We start from the raw sequence: 17368 nt of genomic DNA, 5'->3' as shown, positions 1-17368 counted from the left end.
AGTTGGATTATCGGGTCGGATCAAGTTTTGCCATCCCTAATCCTATCCATTTATAAGGCCCAAATAGCTTGCCAAATTCAGGAGTACTTGAATAACTAAGCTCACTGTTAAAATGCAACATGAAGCATTTCCCCCAAAGAATTACACGAATGAAAGGCCTATAGTCAGCCTGCAACTCTATTGCGATATAAATCGTGGACTCATAATTCTACAAATTCTTGAAAGACTAGAGAAGCTCCTCAACCTACAAGAGAGACAAAGAAAATAAAAGAAATTCGACTCAGAGCTGTAAAGATAACAAAAACCCCTAACACAATCTCACAACCCAATTAAAGCCAAACCGTGCCCGAACAACACTTATTACCGATGACATTGCCTAATGGCCCAGGGGTGGAGGGGAGGCAGTGAACGACGGCAAATTATATCAAAAACTGTGGCGACGATAATAATAAAGCAAAGATAAAGAAAAAGAAGATAATAAGAGAGAGGAGAAACCTCTCACGTCTCACGGGAGAGGGGGAACTCCTCCCAGGAGTAGAATTCTCAATTGTAAATAAGTGTAATATTGGGTTTATTGGGCTAGATTGGCTTGCCCTAAGCTTCTGTGCCTTTTTGTGACGGATGATTTGTAGCTTGAGATTTTATACAATGTGGCATGACAGGTAGCATATGATGCTGTTGTTACTCAAATATTACTAATTTATAGTGTTTTTTTTGTTTTGAAAATATCTCTACAGGATTTGGACTGGCTCAACATGGATCTTAAAAATGCAAAATTTAAAATTTGAAATATGATAATTAGTTGTACTAAACTTCTAATTAATTTGGGTCTTACACTTGCACCAGCACCTAAACACAATGACTTGTATTCTTACAAAAAGAGAGAGAGAAAAAAACAACGCGATAACTTGTATGACATATTCACGTAGAATAGAATGCAATAGGATCTGATTTATAAAAATATAGTTATCAAGAAACAGAAGTAAACATGTATATCTAATGCTCCATTAAGGATATACTTCCATCTAAAGTATCTAAATGAGTTGCCTCCCGAGCATCGCCTTCTCCATTTAGAAACCCCAAATTGGTATTATCCTAATTACCCGCAATATATACTTTCTTATAGCTCTGCATGTATCAATTTTATAACTGGGATTCAACTGCAGTCTCTCTCAATATTTACCAAATTTTTTATTTAACAGAATATGAAAAATAGAGTGTTAATTAAATCCAATTTAGGACGCAATTAATAGTGTATCCCGTAACTTAAATGGAAACGCAAATTAAGTTGTTGTAACATAAACCCAGGACACAAACCATGGCTCTCGGACTGGGCAAATATATATATATATATATAAACATTGTAATAAATTGCTAGAAGTTTCAATTAATTCAGCGGAATCAGAACGTTGTTTTTCTCGCTACACACGGCCGCTTTTTTATAACAATCTATCCTTCTTACTTCATCTTCTTCCAACCAGAGATGTAATACATCTATATATATATAGAGAGAGAGAGAGAGAGAGAGAATAAAGGAAGGAGAGAGATTACTTATATATACATATGATGGCTTTCTCATCCCTTGCGTCCCTCGTTCTCAAGCAGGGCGTTCGTTATGCCCTCGTCCAAGGCTATGTTGCCTTCTTTGCCGTCTTCACTTCATTCTTGGTATCTGTATCTCTCCTTTTTGTTCTCTTCTTCTTTATATTAATATATATATATATATGTATGTACATTAGCAGGAAGGAAACAGAGAGATATCAATAATTAAGTTCTTAATTATGCATTGATGTTGAATAATTAATCCATTCTTAATTAGACCCATCATGGCCTTGAGAATGTTTCTCAACATTGTTTTTGTACAGGTGTGGTTGAAGAAATGGTTAGAGGGCTCGCTGAGCAAATCGGAATGGTTTAGCAGTGCAGGAAGGAGCATCAAGACTGGACTACTTGCCAGTGTTATTGTATCACAGGTGAGCTACGTTATCAACATCAAGCCATGCAACTTAAATTCTGTACAAAGTGACATCCAGTTAGTTAAATATTTTTGAAGTGGATGTGGGCTGCAACTATATTGCAAAGTTCGCCTTTTGCATGGAAATCCGGGGCCAGGGGTCTTCTCTGGTATTTAACTGGAGCTGCTATTCAGGTAGGTGATTCAATTGCTCTCTCTTTCTCGTGCTACAAAATACGCAAGGCATGCAAAATGTGATTGTTTTCCTCACCCCCTGAGCATGCAGGTGCTTTTATTTGGTGTCATGGCTATGGTCATTGCAGAACTGGCACCTAAAGCAGCTGATACTGTTCGTGAAAATGCCAAAGAGAGGTAACTAAGTAGCTAACGATTGATCGATCGATTAATTAGTGCCTATAAATTAAATGGCCTTACAACTTAATTACAGTAACACGAAAGTTAGCTGTCCTTTCAGACAGAGAAGTGGTGGCCAGGCGGATGTGGTATCTCTTATATTCTGCTACACGGCAAATATGATTGTTACTGCGATGCTGCAGCTTGGAGGATCTGCACTTATAAATGCGCTTACCTCTCTAAACATTTACTCCGCAAGCATTCTCATCCCTCTCGGTGTGACACTCTACTTATCGATTCATCCTGCTTTCAAACTTTTCATTTGGTGGCAAAAGAAGACATTTGATTCCTCTCGCAGAGGTAATTAAAATATAAGTTACACCGTCTGAAATTTTGCATTAATCTTTGTAGTATATATATTTTTTGGGGAAAGAAGTAATGCATCTATTATTATTTTTTTAAGGTACATTTATATTCGTGGAGTATACAATTGTTACAGCTTTTACAATAGCCTTGGGTACCTTCGTCCATGCTGCATGCATCATCCTGCCCATAATCATTTGCACGGAAACGATACACAGCGTCCTTAAAGCAGAACGTTCGAGGTAAATCAAACAAACAACAATCTCATGCTGAAGTTGGAATTAAATGAATCTTAGACCGCGATCGTCGAGCAATGTACACATATCCAGTGGCTAAGGAGCTTGTCAGTTATCTGTGGCATGTATATATATATATGTGCTCTCTTCCATCAGCTGTTTGTTGGATAATTAGTTTTTCTATTCATGGTTACATTCTGCTTGTAATAAATTATTTGCTAATCAGTTAGTTTGCATGGATTCCTTATTCCCAATGTTTGCTCGATCGTTTCTCAATTCTTGAGCTGTTTGGTTTGTAAAAGCAAGTACAAGTTTTTCTTTGGATCATCAGTTCAACTAATTCGGGAGAGAGAAGAACGTTTTGTTTTGTTGTGCAAATATCCAAATGAGTGAAGGAAGCGGAAATAAAATCTTCACCCCCCAAATATCACAAATGGAATACTAATAGAAAAACCAATCAAAATTTGGGGAAAACTCTAATAAAGTGCCTATAGTGATGGAATAGCAATAAACAAGTTCTAATCACGTATTAAGCACCATAATGGAAGTAATAGAGACAATAGAGAGAGAAAGAGAGGGAGATAAAATTTATGTGGTTTAGCGATGTGCTTACATCCTCAGGCGGAGCAATCTTCTTCATTATGCAAATATCTCAATTACAAAGAGTTTAGCAACTCTAATCACTCTCAATACAATGGTAGCTTATCATTATAAATGTTCTTCTAAGTTCTAAGTCCTAAAAAGCTTACTTTAGTATTTATAGGACTGGCTTAGATTGGGGTTTTTTCGCGGGGCGTATTCGAACGCGCCAAGTAATAACACTGCAGAACTCAAGTGGCATTCAAACGTCTGCATCATAGTTTATTCTCTGGTTGAGATTTGCGTTCGAACGTGGCTGGGCCGTTCGAACCCCTGCATTACGCTGCCTAGAAATCGTGTTCAAACGCCCTCAAGGCCCATTTGAATGCACTAATATAAAAAATAATGATACACGCTGAAAATTTAATTTGAGCTAATTTTTAACATTTTCTACTAGCAAAAGTTTCTCCGGCATTATATAGCTTTCAATATTAGCCCAAATGGACTGACGAATAATGAGGCCCAAATGGACTGACGAATTCTAGAGTCCAAAAAATAATGAAGAATATAGCATCACATATCAATTAACTAACAATTTGGAATTCTCAGTTGTAAAACAAGTGGAGTTTTTATTTTTTATTTTTTATTGGGTTACATCAGCCCAGATTCAAACTGTTATCGGGCCCAATTCTGACGTATGATTTATTAGCTTGACATTCTATGCAGACATGGCATGACACTTATGACAGGTCATCATTCTTGGTTAAACAAATAAAAATTGACAGGGATAGTCTCACAAAATCACTAAATAATAAGGTGCTATTAGAAAATTTCCGTTAAAAAATATTTTAAATAGTTGAAGTGGACCCAAACCTTTTTCTCTAAAAATAAAAAATAAAATAAAAAAAATTGGGCCCAAATTTCTAAATTGGGACCAGCACATATATGCACGAACTTGTATTACGTTAAGAGTGCACTAGAATCTCATTTAATATCATACATATATAAATATATAGCTGTCATTAAGCGAAAGTAAAACTTGGGGTATATTTATTTTAAAACCACATGATGGGGGTTCATGGAGTTGACTTAGATTCCGTCTCAAGTGTCTCTAATTATGATTTGCTAATTCAAGAGTGACTTCTTCATTTAGAACCCCAAGTTGGTATTATCTTAACCAGCAACTTGATTCCTATAATCTTGAATCCATTTTGTAATCAGATTCAACTGGAGTCCCCTTTCAAAACCAACAGAGCATTCCAGTGTGTTTTATGTCATAATAATAATAATAAAATGGGAATTTATTTGGGTTAACATCTCAGATACCTTTCACTTGGTACTCGTGTTTCGTGAATTCCACCACTTTATATCAGGATTATATCCATAACTTGCTAGGATTTGAAGAAAGTTAGAACTTTATTCTCCCCTTAAATTACAAGCAATCTCACTCAGTAATTAGCTTAGCTGCAATTACGAATATATAAGCTCCAACTAGCTAATCTGTAGAATAATGTCTCTCTCCCGGTCGCACGTAACCCAGCAAGCATCCGAAGAGCTACAGAGATTATAATACTATATTCTGGGAAAAAGTACTCGGAGAGGACTTATTCGAACAAATTATTCTAAGTGAATCTTTCATTAAGTCGACCTCCAACTTGCTATTTGCAATCGCCATTAAAAACCAACGCAGTATTCCAACCTCTTCCCTCTCCTTCAACACAGTAAGCTAGAATGCCATTAGATCATCTGACACCTAATTCCAGATATAATATTGGAATCATCGCATTGATTACGCGACACTTACATAAGTAATATTTTGAAAGTCAAAAAGTATATATGAAAATAGCCAACAGTTAAAAAGGATTCAGTGTACTTGTGGCCAGAGTTAGATCTGGATAAGTATGTACAACAAACCTCCTAATTAATAGGATTATTCCTAATATTATGCTAACAGATCCGATCGATTAATCTACCTGATTCAGTATCTGCTCTTACACCCCTCCACCCCCCCCCCCCCCGGGAATCTCAAAGTCAAGGAGAGCTAAAACAGAGCCCCTCAAATCCTTAATATGTAATTATTAGAGTAGAACACCATATAGAATATGACAACTGGGCCTATCATTGCCATTAACTCCAAAGTGGCAAAGAGCCCCACTTTTAGATACCTCCAAAAGTCTTAGACTTCTTCTGGCTTTGATAGCAAATCTGAAGACTTTATATAAACTCCAACAACCTCTACTTCTTCCTTCACCTCCCCTCTTACTCACTTCTCCCATTTAGAGATTTTAATCTATAGATAGATATCACTCATCGCCTGTTTGCCCTCCTCTATCTATCTATCTATCTATCTATTTATCATGGCTTCTTCATCGCCTACTTGCCCTCCTTTGGGCTTCTCCGGCGAGTACTACTCGTTGTCGGCCGACGGGCAGTGCATGCGGCAGGGCAGCTTCTTCGCCGGTCAGCCGGTCCTCAACCAGGGAGCTGGCTACGCTGTCATCTTAGGCTTTGGTGCCTTCTTTGCCGTGTTCACTTCATTCTTGGTATACCCCCCTCTTCCTCTCTTCTTTCTAATCTAAGAGATATTTGGCTCATCAGGGCCCATCATGGACATTAATTTTGCATCCATGCATCATCTCACATAATTACATTTTAGGATAATCTACTTGGACCTGAACTGCTTACTTAACTGCTGTCTATTTTTACGTACACATCTTAGATTCAGGAGGAGTTTAAGTGAAATTACTTCTTAATTCTTTTAGAGTATACGGGAACATATTACTTATTTTTCCAAGTGGGCCATTCGAGTTCATGGGTTTGACTTTAGATTCCCCAACTGCAGTATCTAATTTGCTCTTCAGGAAACATTCCTCCCAATTGGCTAGTGCGAATCAAGATTATTTAAAGTATCCAGTTGTTTGTAATGCCTTTTTTTAAATAAAAAAAGAATTAATAATTTTCGATTCTAGTATCTTTCAGAGGCAACGACTTTATGATGCTAACTTATAATATGTTGCAATGAATCTAATGTGAATATATGAAATTATCAAAAATAATTTTTAAATAAAACACTGGACCTTTTAAAGGAGAAGATTAGTTCGGGTCGGATCCTTGTATAGGCTCCCACTCCATTGCGACGGAACCGTAGTACCATATCGGGTTTGAATTTGAGTATCTCTGAATCCAAGATTCGAATCGGCTTCGTTTCCTCTCCCCTCCTTTTCTTTTTATATTTTTTTCTCGCCCCTGACTATGTGAATCCGCCTCTCGTTTCTTGAGAAATCGATCACGGAAGTGAGGAAATGATCTCTAAGAGGTGAGTTTATAAGATTATTCTCCTTCTCCGGGTTGAAAAGCTTCTCAAAATTGTCGTAAGCTCTTGTTGAGATCTCGCAGGGCAAATTTTTTATTTTTATTTTCACTTTCATTGATCGAATCACATTAGAAATTTTTTAATTTATGGAGAGATTGAATCAAAGAATAGGACTCCAGAAGAAGGCAGGGCCTAATCTAAACCCTTTCTGTTTCCGTGAAAAACTTCTTCGAAATTGATGTTATCTGAGAGAATTTATATTGCTTTACATCAACTGCTTAACAGTGGAATCTTTTTTGTAACCCTATGAAACTCATTAGGAGAATATTTCGTTTTTGTGTTGAATTCTAGGTTCTACTTCAGTTCCCACTAGTGCAATGCTCTCTTTTAATGATGCTAGGTCCAATAAATATGATCCTTTTCCCAGATCCTATAATGCCTATCTTCTGAAGGTTAAGATAGGGCTGCTTATGCCACGAATATAAAGGCATATATCTTCTTGAAAAATTTCATAACACTATTGTATCATGTCGTTAATATTAGGTGTGGTTGGAGAAACGGTATGTTGGCTCCCAGCACACGTCGGAGTGGTTCAACACTGCAGGAAGGAGTGTGAAGACTGGACTCATTGCCAGTGTCATTGTTTCACAGGTACTTGTCAACATCGAGCCAAATTTCTCTAGGAACGTCTCATTTAACTTTTGAATTGTATTTTGAAGTGGACATGGGCTGCAACTATATTGCAAAGTTCAAATGTTGCCTGGGAATATGGGATCAGCGGTCCTTTCTGGTACGCAAGCGGTGCTACTATTCAGGTAACTCGTTTATCTCATATGCTAGACAATATAAAGTTGCTATCCCTTTAGGATGAAGAGATTGAGATCAAAGCAAATGTAATTATTGTTTTCCCTGAGCAGGTCCTTTTATTTGGTGTCATGGCTATAGAGATTAAAAGGAAGGCACCTAAAGCACATACTGTTTGTGAAATTGTCAGAGCCAGGTAAGCCGCGATACCTGGAAATTGGTCTCACAAGAACTTGAAAGTGTGTACATATTTTATCTTTAGTGTAATCTGTGCTGTTACAGATGGGGAACAGCTGCCCACGTGGTATTTCTTGTATTTTGCTTCATGACAAATATAATTGTTACTGCAATGCTGCTGCTTGGAGGATCTGCAGTTGTAAATGCGCTCACTGGTGTAAACATTTATGCTGCAAGCTTTCTGATCCCTCTTGGTGTGATAGTATATACATTGGCTGGTGGTTTGAAGGCTACCTTCTTGGCAAGCTATATACATTCAGTTATAGGTACGTCATGGAAGTCTGAAGTAGTCTATGGTTTTGGTAGGAATGGGCCAACTTTAGCTGAAATCACTTAATTCTACTTGTACACTTTGAATGCAGTGTGGTGTACTATTATGTTCTACACACAACTTAGTCCAGCTGTTTCCAGTTATACCTACACTCTATCATCATAAACATGTAGAATATCAATGACTAGTAGATTTTAAGCATTTTTGTAGACAATGAAAGAGGAAATTGTGAAGGACTGAAAATGATTGGAGATGATCCTGGTATAAATTTTAAGCAGCTCTTGGTGGAATTGGCATCCTCATATCTTGTTTTATTTTCTCACCCATTTTCTTCCAAAGGAACTGATAAATTATGGCACTAGACTACTTTGAATCAAAATCCTAAGACCTTGACGTTTGAATTATTTCTGGATGCATCCTAATTAGCTTTTTCAGTCAGATGTCCTTATCCTTCGGTATGTAACAATTTTTTGACAACTAAATTTCGTAGTTTCCTTCATTCTTTCTTTCTGAATATATCCAAATTCCAACTCTGGAAAATGGATAACCTCTCAGTTTCTATAGGTATATCATATATGAAATGAATCTCACCCCTAACCCTGTTTCTCATAGAAAAATGCACAATCTGATGTACTTGAAGAAAAAATATATCAGGAGTATATTTTTGTCTTTCCACCTTTTCATTGGTTATCACTTATTAGAGTCTGCTTTAGTATGAGTTGAACTTAGTAATCGCATTTGTCAATACAATGAATCTGGGCATTGCTGTTGCTAGGTACCTGCTGGTGCTTTTCTTTCCAATAACATTTCGGATTGGGAACTTAATTGATGGTTCTACTTTTTGTTTCTCCTGTTGATTCGTAACTGTTTGATGCTGCGTTCTATTATACATCTATGCATCCTAACTTTCAATTTCTTATTGTACAGTTCACATTATTTTGGTCATATTTGTGTATTTGGTATATACTACAAGTAGTAAGCTTGGGAGCCCCAAAATTGTCTACAATCATCTTTTGGAGGTTGCTAGCAAATCAAGAGTGTGCCAGGATCCTATCTCACATTCAGGCCAAGCTTGTGGACCTGTCAGCGGAAACCACAAAGGATCCTACTTGACCATGTTGAGTTCAGGGGGTCTAGTCTTTGGAATTATCAATATTATTGGAAACTTTGGGACTGTCTTTGTGGACAATGTAAGTTTTTACTTGTTTAAATTTTCTGTCATAAGTAAATTAACTACTTCATTATGGATAAATTGACTACTATTTGTATTTTCATGTACATCTGTTTTATCTCTAAATCATGCTTAACAAGGCTGAGTATCTATGGAGATGACCATACCAATGATGAGAGAATTAGCTTTAATTTCCTTTTTCATCTATTAATTGTTTACACCAGCTAGCATAAGAAAACTTAATATATTGGAAGTGGGAAGATTGTTCTTGGGTATTGAAGTTTGGTAGTCCTTCTACAAGTATCTATAAATATTTGAAAGTAGAAATGCTTACCAGCTAGAGTAGCTGCTCAGATTTGGAAACATAAAATTGTATGTTGTGCAGGGCTACTGGATGAGTGCCATAGCAGCACGTCCATCATCAACCCACAAGGGATACTTGTTGGGTGGGCTTGTCTGGTTTGCTGTGCCATTCTCCTTGGCAACCTCATTGGGTCTCGGTGCACTGGCTCTAGATCTCCCACTAACAGCAACTGAGGCTGGCAAAGGCCTTGTTCCTGCTGCCACAGCAATAGCCTTGATGGGAGAAGCAGGATCTGTTCTTCTTCTCACTATGCTTTTTATGTAAGTGGCTTTCTTTATACTTATGTATACTCTTGACTACTGTTGCACGTCCAAAGTTCTGGACATTCAGTTTGTTGCTTAGCTACAATGAGACAACAATTTGTGCAAAGATAATAGTCTGGGAACTTTGCTGGTGCGTAATCGTTTGTCTACTATGTTATGCATTACATACAATAGGATTTGTTCTTTTTCCAGTTGGCAAACCATTTCATTGGGAATCTGATTTCGTATCTGCTTGGTTCATCATATTTTGCATTTCGGAACTCGAAAGTACTTTCACACCAGATTCACAATCTTTAGATAGCTTCAAACCAGAAATCAGTGTAGGACTTTCATCCTATTACCAGAAAACTGTATATTTGGTGATCAACTGATGCATGGTTTAAACACTTCCAGAAGACTTCATATTTGGTATCAGATCTTAGATCCTATTAGATATGCCTTTCAGTGTATGAAATTGAGTTCTGAGACGTACATTCTAAATGATACAAGAATAGGCCTCCCCATGCTTTATAGTATTAAACATCAGAAAAAAACAAAACAAAAGAGGCACTTCAAGGAACTTTGTGGAGATCTAGAACAACTGGATAAGTTAGTTGCTGGATGAAGTATAAGGATAGTAGATTATAAACTTATACATATAGAATAGTGAAGGTAAAGAGCATCACTTAGCCTCACAAAACTTTTTTTTTTTTATAGTTTTCCAAATACCCCTTCAGTTTTATAGTGTTTGTCAAATTGCTGCAGGGCTGTGACTTCTGCGGGGTCTGCTGAGCTAGTAGCTGTTTCTTCTCTGTGCACATATGATATATATCGGACCTACATCAATCCAGATGCCACTGGAAAACAGATTCTTAAAGTCTCCAGAGGAGTTGTCCTTGCCTTTGGATGCTTCATGGGCGTCTTGGCAGTCATCTTGAATAAAGTCGGAGTTTCTCTTGGTTGGATGTATCTAGCAATGGGAGTAGTTATAGGTTCAGCAGTCATGCCAATAGCTTTTATGCTTCTGTGGAGAAAGGCAAATGCATTTGGTGCTATTCTTGGGACCATTATGGGATGCATTCTGGGCGTAATCACATGGTTAGCGGCAACAAAGATAGAATATGGCCGCGTTAATCTTGATACCACTGGCCGGAATGCTCCCATGCTTGCTGGAAACCTAGTATCCATATTAACTGGTGGGTTTGTTCATGCAGTATGTAGTTTCATGTGGCCCCAGAACTATGACTGGGAAACAACCAAACAGATTACAATGGTCGAGAGAGTAAGAAGCCACGTTCCAGATGAAGAGTTTAAGGAAGAAAAGCTGTTGAGAGCGAAGGCTTGGATTATCAAGTGGGGTGTGGCTTTTACTGTTATCATTGTCATTTTGTGGCCAGTACTTTCACTCCCAGCAGGTAAAGATCACCCATCATCTGTTTTGCCCAAACATTTTGTATTTCCTGTTGCATCATAGGAAAAAGGTAGTTCTTTATAGTTCATCCTGACAACAAGAATATCATGGTAAGTGTCTGGACGAAGTTTTCATGTTCTTTCAGATTCTTTGAAGGAATCGGATTGTAATGCATGCATTATTCTTATCTGAAGTGAAAATGTTGATGGTCAGTGATCAGTTTTTATAATGTTGATAATTCATTTAATGCAGGAAGATTCAGTTTAGGGTACTTCACATTTTGGGCAGCCATTGCAATAGCCTGGGGTACCATCGCCTCTGTTGTAATCATCATCATGCCCTTAGTAGAAAGCTGGGACACAATCAAGGACATCCTTAACGGTATGTTCACAAACGACAACCTCATCGAGAAAGTGGAGGAAATGAATGTTAGATTGCGAGCTATCATGGGTGCAATCCCCGAGGCTGAGCAGCTATACTTGTTGGAGAAAGAGAAGGCTAAGAAGTTTGATTTGGTGATCGAGACAAGCGCCAGTGATCCTGCTACTGTGACGGCTGAATTATAGGCTTCTTGCTTTCTAGTGAAGTGTCGATGGTTACTTGTGGCTCAGAAGGTTTCAAACTTTATGAACTGCTTTTGTATTTTCTCATGATGTCTGTAAAGTGAATTTAATCTTTGTTGGCTATTCAACATATAACTCCACTGTACTATCTTTCTGCTGTATTTATGCCTTTGTTGTGTAATGATTGTAGCCATGGTTTTCTTGTAATGAATTGTTCGCTTTGTTTGCATTGGGTATGCTACTAAGGCAGCATATGATTCTGCATATCTGCTGATGTGATATAGTATGTGCTATGGACTTCAATCTCTTTTCCCCCCAGTTCTGCTGCTTGCCTCTTCTTTTTTCCAAAGATAAAATTCAACTTCTTAATATAAGCACAAAAAAACTTGGTGCAATCTCCAAGAAGCTGCTGTTTGACTTAAACTCGCGCTACCAAGAGACAGGGTGCTTATTTGCAACCTAAGTATACTCAAATGATTAGAGTACTCGCAGAAATGGAAACTGAGACTCGACAATTTATGAATGCGAGGAGATTCTGCTGCTATGCTTAAAAGTATGCTGACTTACGGACTCAATTTGGTCCAGAAAAGAAGTCCAGAATGATAGCCAATAGATAGAGCATCAGAGAACAAGGATTGATGACATTGGACAAAGTGTGCAGACATTGAAATGGGCATCAGGTAACTGATACATCTTCCATACATTCACAATACTCAAGTACAACCAACCATTCATACTAAAATTCTCCGACACATAACGGCAAAGTTTAAGCTGCAGCAGCAGCCTCTTCCTGCAACTGCTTCACCTTAGTGATGTAGTCGCCCATGGCGTCCTCCTTGGATTTCCCTTCAACAGCCTTCCATGCATCCCATTTGGCTCTATCCCTCAGATTGAGAACACCAGGTCGGCCTGCAGTGTCATTTCGTCAAATATTTGGCAGGCAAACATTGAATTAAACTAAGTGATGGCTTAACAAAAGTTGATCTCCAACCAATATCAACCAGCAACATTGACAGAAGATATACTTGGAATTGTGTGATTAATAAGACCATATCTGCTTGTACACTGCAATTTTTCTTCATGCAGACAACTGAATGAGCAATCATTTTACCTCACCTTCCATCATGCAAATAAACAGGACAGTTGGAATTGCTGAGGAACAGCCAATCACAAAACTAACATACACTTCAAATCTTTAACCATAATTGAGTACTTCTCATTACTTCATCAATTATTTAACAAGATAAGAACTGTTTGGAGGTAAGCAAGAATCTATCTTGTGACAAGCATCAACTTCCTTTTATAAAAGAGAACTAATTAACGTTTGGTGATAAAAACAAAATTAGCAATTCATAACAAATTGTTCATGAACAACAATCAATCCAGTCACAGGAACAGATTGGAGATGGAAACATATCGATGCATTCAACATACTAGTATTCACAGGTCCAACAGTTGCCTGCTTGTAAAGCCCATAAAGGATCAGCTTGTTCTCATCTGTGGTATTCTCAGGCAGGGTTTTAGCTTTCGCAGCATATTCTTCGAACTCATCCTGCAGAAGTTTGACGTTAGAACCATTTAAACTTCATCCGAATATAAATTAAGAACCTTTTCCGAGCAAATTTCTGAAGCAAAAAGGACTAGGTTTAGAACTGGTACAATAAAAAAGAAGCACAATTTACATCATCGTAACTCTAAATTTTAACTGCTATTGTGCATGTACGTACTCGACATCAATAAAATTGCCATCCATTCAACTTTTTAACCTATTCATGGTTCTTTCTCTTCAAAATGCTATCAAAGATCAGATCAAATCATAACACAATCTCTGTTTTGCTTCGCTTCGGAATCGCAGAAATTACGCTATATTGAAAGATAGAACCAGAAATTTAAGAATAAAAAAATATTTAATGCAAAGCAAGGAGATCGTGGATACCTTCAAGCCCATCTCTCTCGAACTGCCTTGAAGTCATCGACGAATCTGCCATCAAATATATAGTCCAAGGCATGAAAATTAGCCCCTGTTCTCGTTTGAAAATTGCAAAAGGTGCCACTAACGGTCCTCAACGCCCTCAATTAAATACTCCGATTCCGGTGGCATTCTCAAAACATCTGTATCCTTTTACCTTCTTCAGAAAGATGAGCACCCTTCATTAGAGTACAGTTTGCCTCTTTCAAGTCATCATACGTCTGCGACAGTGGTTTAACTCGCATCGATTATTGCTACTTTAATCTGACAACGTAATTTCCATCCACCTTAACTGCAGACTTATAATTAATAAACCCACTAAGTTTAGTGGTATGAAATGATTAGACTATAGTAAGGCGACTTCTAAAAGAAAGAAAGAATGTTACAAAGTAGACAGTAGAGTTTGAAATTAAACCAAGTTGGACTTACCTGATGATAACTTCTTTAGATAGATTGAAAACTTTTTGTCGTTGGATTAAACTTAAAATAGTGAATTGCAGGATTCGAATAAGTATTTAAATGCTTGCGTTAGTTTGGACCATTTATGTGGATGGCCAATAAAAGGTATGTATAACAAACTAATTAATTAGTCTGGCTGGTGACTCTCACCGTTTGCTCTCTATTGATTCTATTTAGTATTATAACCTTGTGCATGTTTATCCTTACTATAGACCGATGCAGTTCCATATGGTAACCCTTAGTTATGCCATTTGTTTATCAGATGAGAGGTTTTACCCGAAAAGACTAAAGGGATTCTCTTATCCAACCTCTTATGTCTGATAGTGGATAAGAGTCAAATGGGAGGGGGGCCATCTTTAAATAGTTTGATGTGAAGCTCAGCTAATCCAATAAACAAATGCATAACTGCTCACCTGTACAAAAGTCATGAACGATTAAAAGATGGTGATTGAGGCCATACCATATAATGCTTCAAATGTCATTGTTTTCATGGTAGGCAACATAAGTTCAGAAGGTGCAGCAGGTGAATTTCAAAGTACTCAGAATCATGAATGGCCAATACAAACTTCTGAGTTGTATAGAGATTACATAAATATTTTTTAAAAAAAAACCTAAGAGTAACCCACGAAAAATAGATCAAAGGATAAATCAACCAGAAATTCTCAAGTCTACATTCTGAAAATGAGAATAGAAAAATGAAATAAGCAAAACATAGCATGATCTGGTCGACACTTCTGTTCCCACGCCTACACTACATAAGGAAAAAAAAATTATCAAAAAAGTGGAATGATTTGATCACTTCTTTTCTTCCTTCTCTGCCTCAGCAGCCTTCTTAATCCTGGCACCCACTTGGCGCTTATTCATTCTCTCGACACGAAGCTTGCTGTAAGCCTTGAATGATTTCATCTCATCTGTAATCTTCACAAGATCCACAGAGGGATTCTCCCTAACGATGGGCATATATGGTCCCTGGACCTGAGTGGCAGTTGAAAGCTCCTCAGGAGAAGAATCACCAGCCTGACAAAAATAAGAGGCTATCAGAATGTCTGTATTTATTCCACGGGTTACAGAAATAACCAAAATCACATTACCTTGAACTTCCGTGCACGTCTTGGGAAGATGACCAACTTGGCTTTGTAAGTTTTGAGCCTTTGAACATTTGCCTGAAGACCCTCCAGAGATCGGTTCTTTCGCCGATGGTCAACTGCAATACCAATGGTTGGAGCAACCTTCTTTGGAATGCCTGACGCCTGAAATGTTGAACTAATTTGTGATGCATATATCACCAAGGAATAAAAACAATTAAAGGCATCCAGGATGTAGTCCATCTTTTTCAAAACAATTGGGTCTATTACAAAATGAAAGCACAATGAATCATCAACCAACAGATGAGAAAATAGAGTATGGAGCTAGAGAGGCACATATTTCATGTTACCTTTAGCTCCTCTAGTGTAAAACCTTTGCCTTCTCTAGATTTCATGTTGTACTTCAGGGTCTGGCACTGTACAACAGGGCGGAGAGGCCCAGAAGTTGGGCGTGGGAAAATCTTAACAGCCTTCTTCTGTCTAGCTGCAATGCAAGTGGCGAAATGAATCATAAATGTAGAACTAAGAAAATCAAAACACAAGCAGGGATGAATCTCGAAATCCCATTTTTATGCAGAAAGAATAAGCAAAAATAAAGTTAGCTGCCATCTTAAGGCCCAAGCTACTAGCTAAGAAAATTAAAATTTGATTGTTATAACAAAACAAGCTGAGAGTAGCCTACCAATGCGTCTCCTGGTCTTGCGAGCTGGCTGGTTAAACCATGTCCGGACATAGTTCTGCCAATGCTTCTTAAAGTGCCCATTTGGCACAACATTGTTATGTTTGACCATGACAGATTACCTGTTTTAGCAACAAGAACAAAAATAATCATCTAAGATATATATCCTGAGAGCACTTTTTAATATAGCATTTTCAGTCTGAAACTTTAAATGATACAAACATACTAAATCTCCTAAGAATTGTAAGATATACAGCACAGCAAATCTGTCAAATGACAGTGTGACCAAAAGGTGCTAATTTGATTCTTCCACCATAAATTCAGATTAGGTATGCAACAATGCATAATAAGACTTAAGTGGAAAAAACATAGGAAGATAGGAACGCTACATTTCATCATTACTGCATTGCAACCACTGCAGTAATTCAAATTCGACAGCAAATGACAGTGTGACCAAAAGGTGCTAATTTGATTCTTCCACCATAAATTCAGATTAGGTATGCAACAATGCATAATAAGACTTAAGTGGAAAAAACATAGGAAGATAGGAACGCTACATTTCATCATTACTGCATTGCAACCACTGCAGTAATTCAAATTCGACTGTCCCAAATTTCAACACTTTTAAAATACTACTAAAAGAATTGGTACACTACTCTTACACAAACGATATATGTTAAAAAGAGACATAAAATTGAATGGGTAAAAGAATATGGATCTAAACTCTCAAAACAGGGTATTGCTGCAACCAATAAATAGGATTGGAACTGCGTATCGTAAGACCTAATCCGATAGTTTAACTCTCCATACAAAAGGCCCCCCAGTCATGGATCCACAATCAAAATCACGCCTCTCCCACATTGAATATATCGATAGTGAGCAATGATCTCAACCAAGAGCTGCCACCTATAAATCATGGAGTTCGATGAAAAGTACATATATACTCAATAATCACAAGATCTTCAATATAAGACGACACATTTCTTAACATCAATAGACCAGCGAAGTGAACCTAAGATGTTAATCAGAGTGCCCAAGACTTAGAGATCTTAAAATGCGCTTAGCAAAAGAGAATAGAGATACGATGGAACTGATAGACACACTCTTACCTGCAAATCCCGCTGCGGTCGGATTGGTTTTACTCTTGTTCACCGCAGCCGCCAGAGGGTGGGAAGTGGGAACCGCTAAAACCCTAAATATAAAGGGACGAGACTTTGCGGAGCGGATAGAAAAAGTGGAAGCGTGGATCCGGATCCGCAACCCGTGTGTTAACGGGGATCCGGATCATCTCTTTTCTTGTGGTTCGGTTCAACT

At 37.7% G+C, this 17368-nt stretch overlaps 4 protein-coding genes across 7 annotated transcripts; 2 read left to right on the top strand and 2 right to left on the bottom strand.

Annotated features, from left to right (window-relative positions):
- Positions 1–1566: 1566 nt before the first annotated feature.
- On the top strand, positions 1567–3109 carry LOC140766779 (urea-proton symporter DUR3-like). The gene is made up of 6 exons (XM_073106418.1): positions 1567–1668; positions 1866–1973; positions 2054–2149; positions 2241–2326; positions 2430–2668; positions 2772–3109. Exons 1-6 carry the CDS (start codon positions 1567–1569, stop codon positions 2915–2917), a joined length of 777 nt encoding a protein of 258 aa, XP_072962519.1. The 3' UTR covers positions 2918–3109.
- Positions 3110–5691: 2582 nt separating this feature from the next.
- LOC140766462 (urea-proton symporter DUR3) lies at positions 5692–12126 on the top strand. Of its 2 annotated transcripts, none has more exons than XM_073105813.1 (9): positions 5692–6029; positions 7343–7450; positions 7519–7614; positions 7717–7799; positions 7886–8106; positions 9039–9301; positions 9668–9906; positions 10654–11303; positions 11552–12126. In XM_073105813.1, exons 1-9 carry the CDS (start codon positions 5844–5846, stop codon positions 11863–11865), a joined length of 2160 nt encoding a protein of 719 aa, XP_072961914.1. In that variant the 5' UTR covers positions 5692–5843; the 3' UTR covers positions 11866–12126. The 2 variants fall into 2 exon arrangements, with proteins under 2 accessions (XP_072961914.1, XP_072961915.1); XM_073105814.1 differs by lacking the exon at positions 5692–6029 and adding an exon at positions 6676–6802.
- A 352-nt stretch (positions 12127–12478) lies between these two features.
- On the bottom strand, positions 12479–13943 carry LOC140766465 (acyl-CoA-binding protein). Its single transcript, XM_073105820.1, has 3 exons — positions 13799–13943; positions 13297–13414; positions 12479–12771 (listed from the first exon to the last, which is right to left on the bottom strand). Exons 1-3 carry the CDS (start codon positions 13808–13810, stop codon positions 12629–12631), a joined length of 273 nt encoding a protein of 90 aa, XP_072961921.1. The 5' UTR covers positions 13811–13943; the 3' UTR covers positions 12479–12628.
- Positions 13944–14922: 979 nt separating this feature from the next.
- Positions 14923–17275, bottom strand: LOC140766464 (large ribosomal subunit protein eL13z-like). Of its 3 annotated transcripts, none has more exons than XM_073105817.1 (5): positions 17164–17275; positions 16058–16176; positions 15726–15859; positions 15382–15540; positions 14923–15307 (listed from the first exon to the last, which is right to left on the bottom strand). In XM_073105817.1, exons 2-5 carry the CDS (start codon positions 16164–16166, stop codon positions 15086–15088), a joined length of 624 nt encoding a protein of 207 aa, XP_072961918.1. In that variant the 5' UTR covers positions 16167–16176; positions 17164–17275; the 3' UTR covers positions 14923–15085. The 3 variants fall into 3 exon arrangements, with proteins under 3 accessions (XP_072961918.1, XP_072961919.1, XP_072961920.1); XM_073105818.1 differs by having other exon boundaries at positions 17158–17196; XM_073105819.1 differs by lacking the exon at positions 17164–17275 and adding an exon at positions 16838–17082.
- Positions 17276–17368: the final 93 nt, after the last annotated feature.

This window comes from Typha angustifolia, chromosome 9, assembly GCF_048772165.1.
Source record: "Typha angustifolia cultivar Huaian chromosome 9, ASM4877216v1, whole genome shotgun sequence".
Lineage (NCBI taxonomy): Eukaryota > Viridiplantae > Streptophyta > Magnoliopsida > Poales > Typhaceae > Typha > Typha angustifolia.
The sequence above is the reverse complement of the archived record's forward strand: the minus strand, read 5'-3'. Positions and strand labels throughout refer to the sequence as shown.

Coding starts and splice junctions, on each gene's coding strand:
- LOC140766462 (XM_073105813.1), top strand. CDS start 5,844: ATGGCTTCTTCATCGCCTACTTGCCCTCCTTTGGGCTTCTCCGGCGAG. Junction 7,615..7,716: donor CAAGCGGTGCTACTATTCAG/GTAACTCGTTTA, acceptor TTCCCTGAGCAG/GTCCTTTTATTTGGTGTCAT. Junction 9,302..9,667: donor GGACTGTCTTTGTGGACAAT/GTAAGTTTTTAC, acceptor TATGTTGTGCAG/GGCTACTGGATGAGTGCCAT.
- LOC140766779 (XM_073106418.1), top strand. CDS start 1,567: ATGGCTTTCTCATCCCTTGCGTCCCTCGTTCTCAAGCAGGGCGTTCGT. Junction 2,150..2,240: donor TAACTGGAGCTGCTATTCAG/GTAGGTGATTCA, acceptor CTGAGCATGCAG/GTGCTTTTATTTGGTGTCAT. Junction 2,327..2,429: donor CGTGAAAATGCCAAAGAGAG/GTAACTAAGTAG, acceptor CTGTCCTTTCAG/ACAGAGAAGTGGTGGCCAGG.
- LOC140766465 (XM_073105820.1), bottom strand. Junction 12,772..13,296: donor TGTTGGACCTGTGAATACTA/GTATGTTGAATG, acceptor ATGACACTGCAG/GCCGACCTGGTGTTCTCAAT.
- LOC140766464 (XM_073105817.1), bottom strand. CDS start 16,166: ATGGTCAAACATAACAATGTTGTGCCAAATGGGCACTTTAAGAAGCAT. Junction 15,860..16,057: donor CAAGACCAGGAGACGCATTG/GTAGGCTACTCT, acceptor CTTGCATTGCAG/CTAGACAGAAGAAGGCTGTT. Junction 15,308..15,381: donor GACGTGCACGGAAGTTCAAG/GTAATGTGATTT, acceptor TATTTTTGTCAG/GCTGGTGATTCTTCTCCTGA.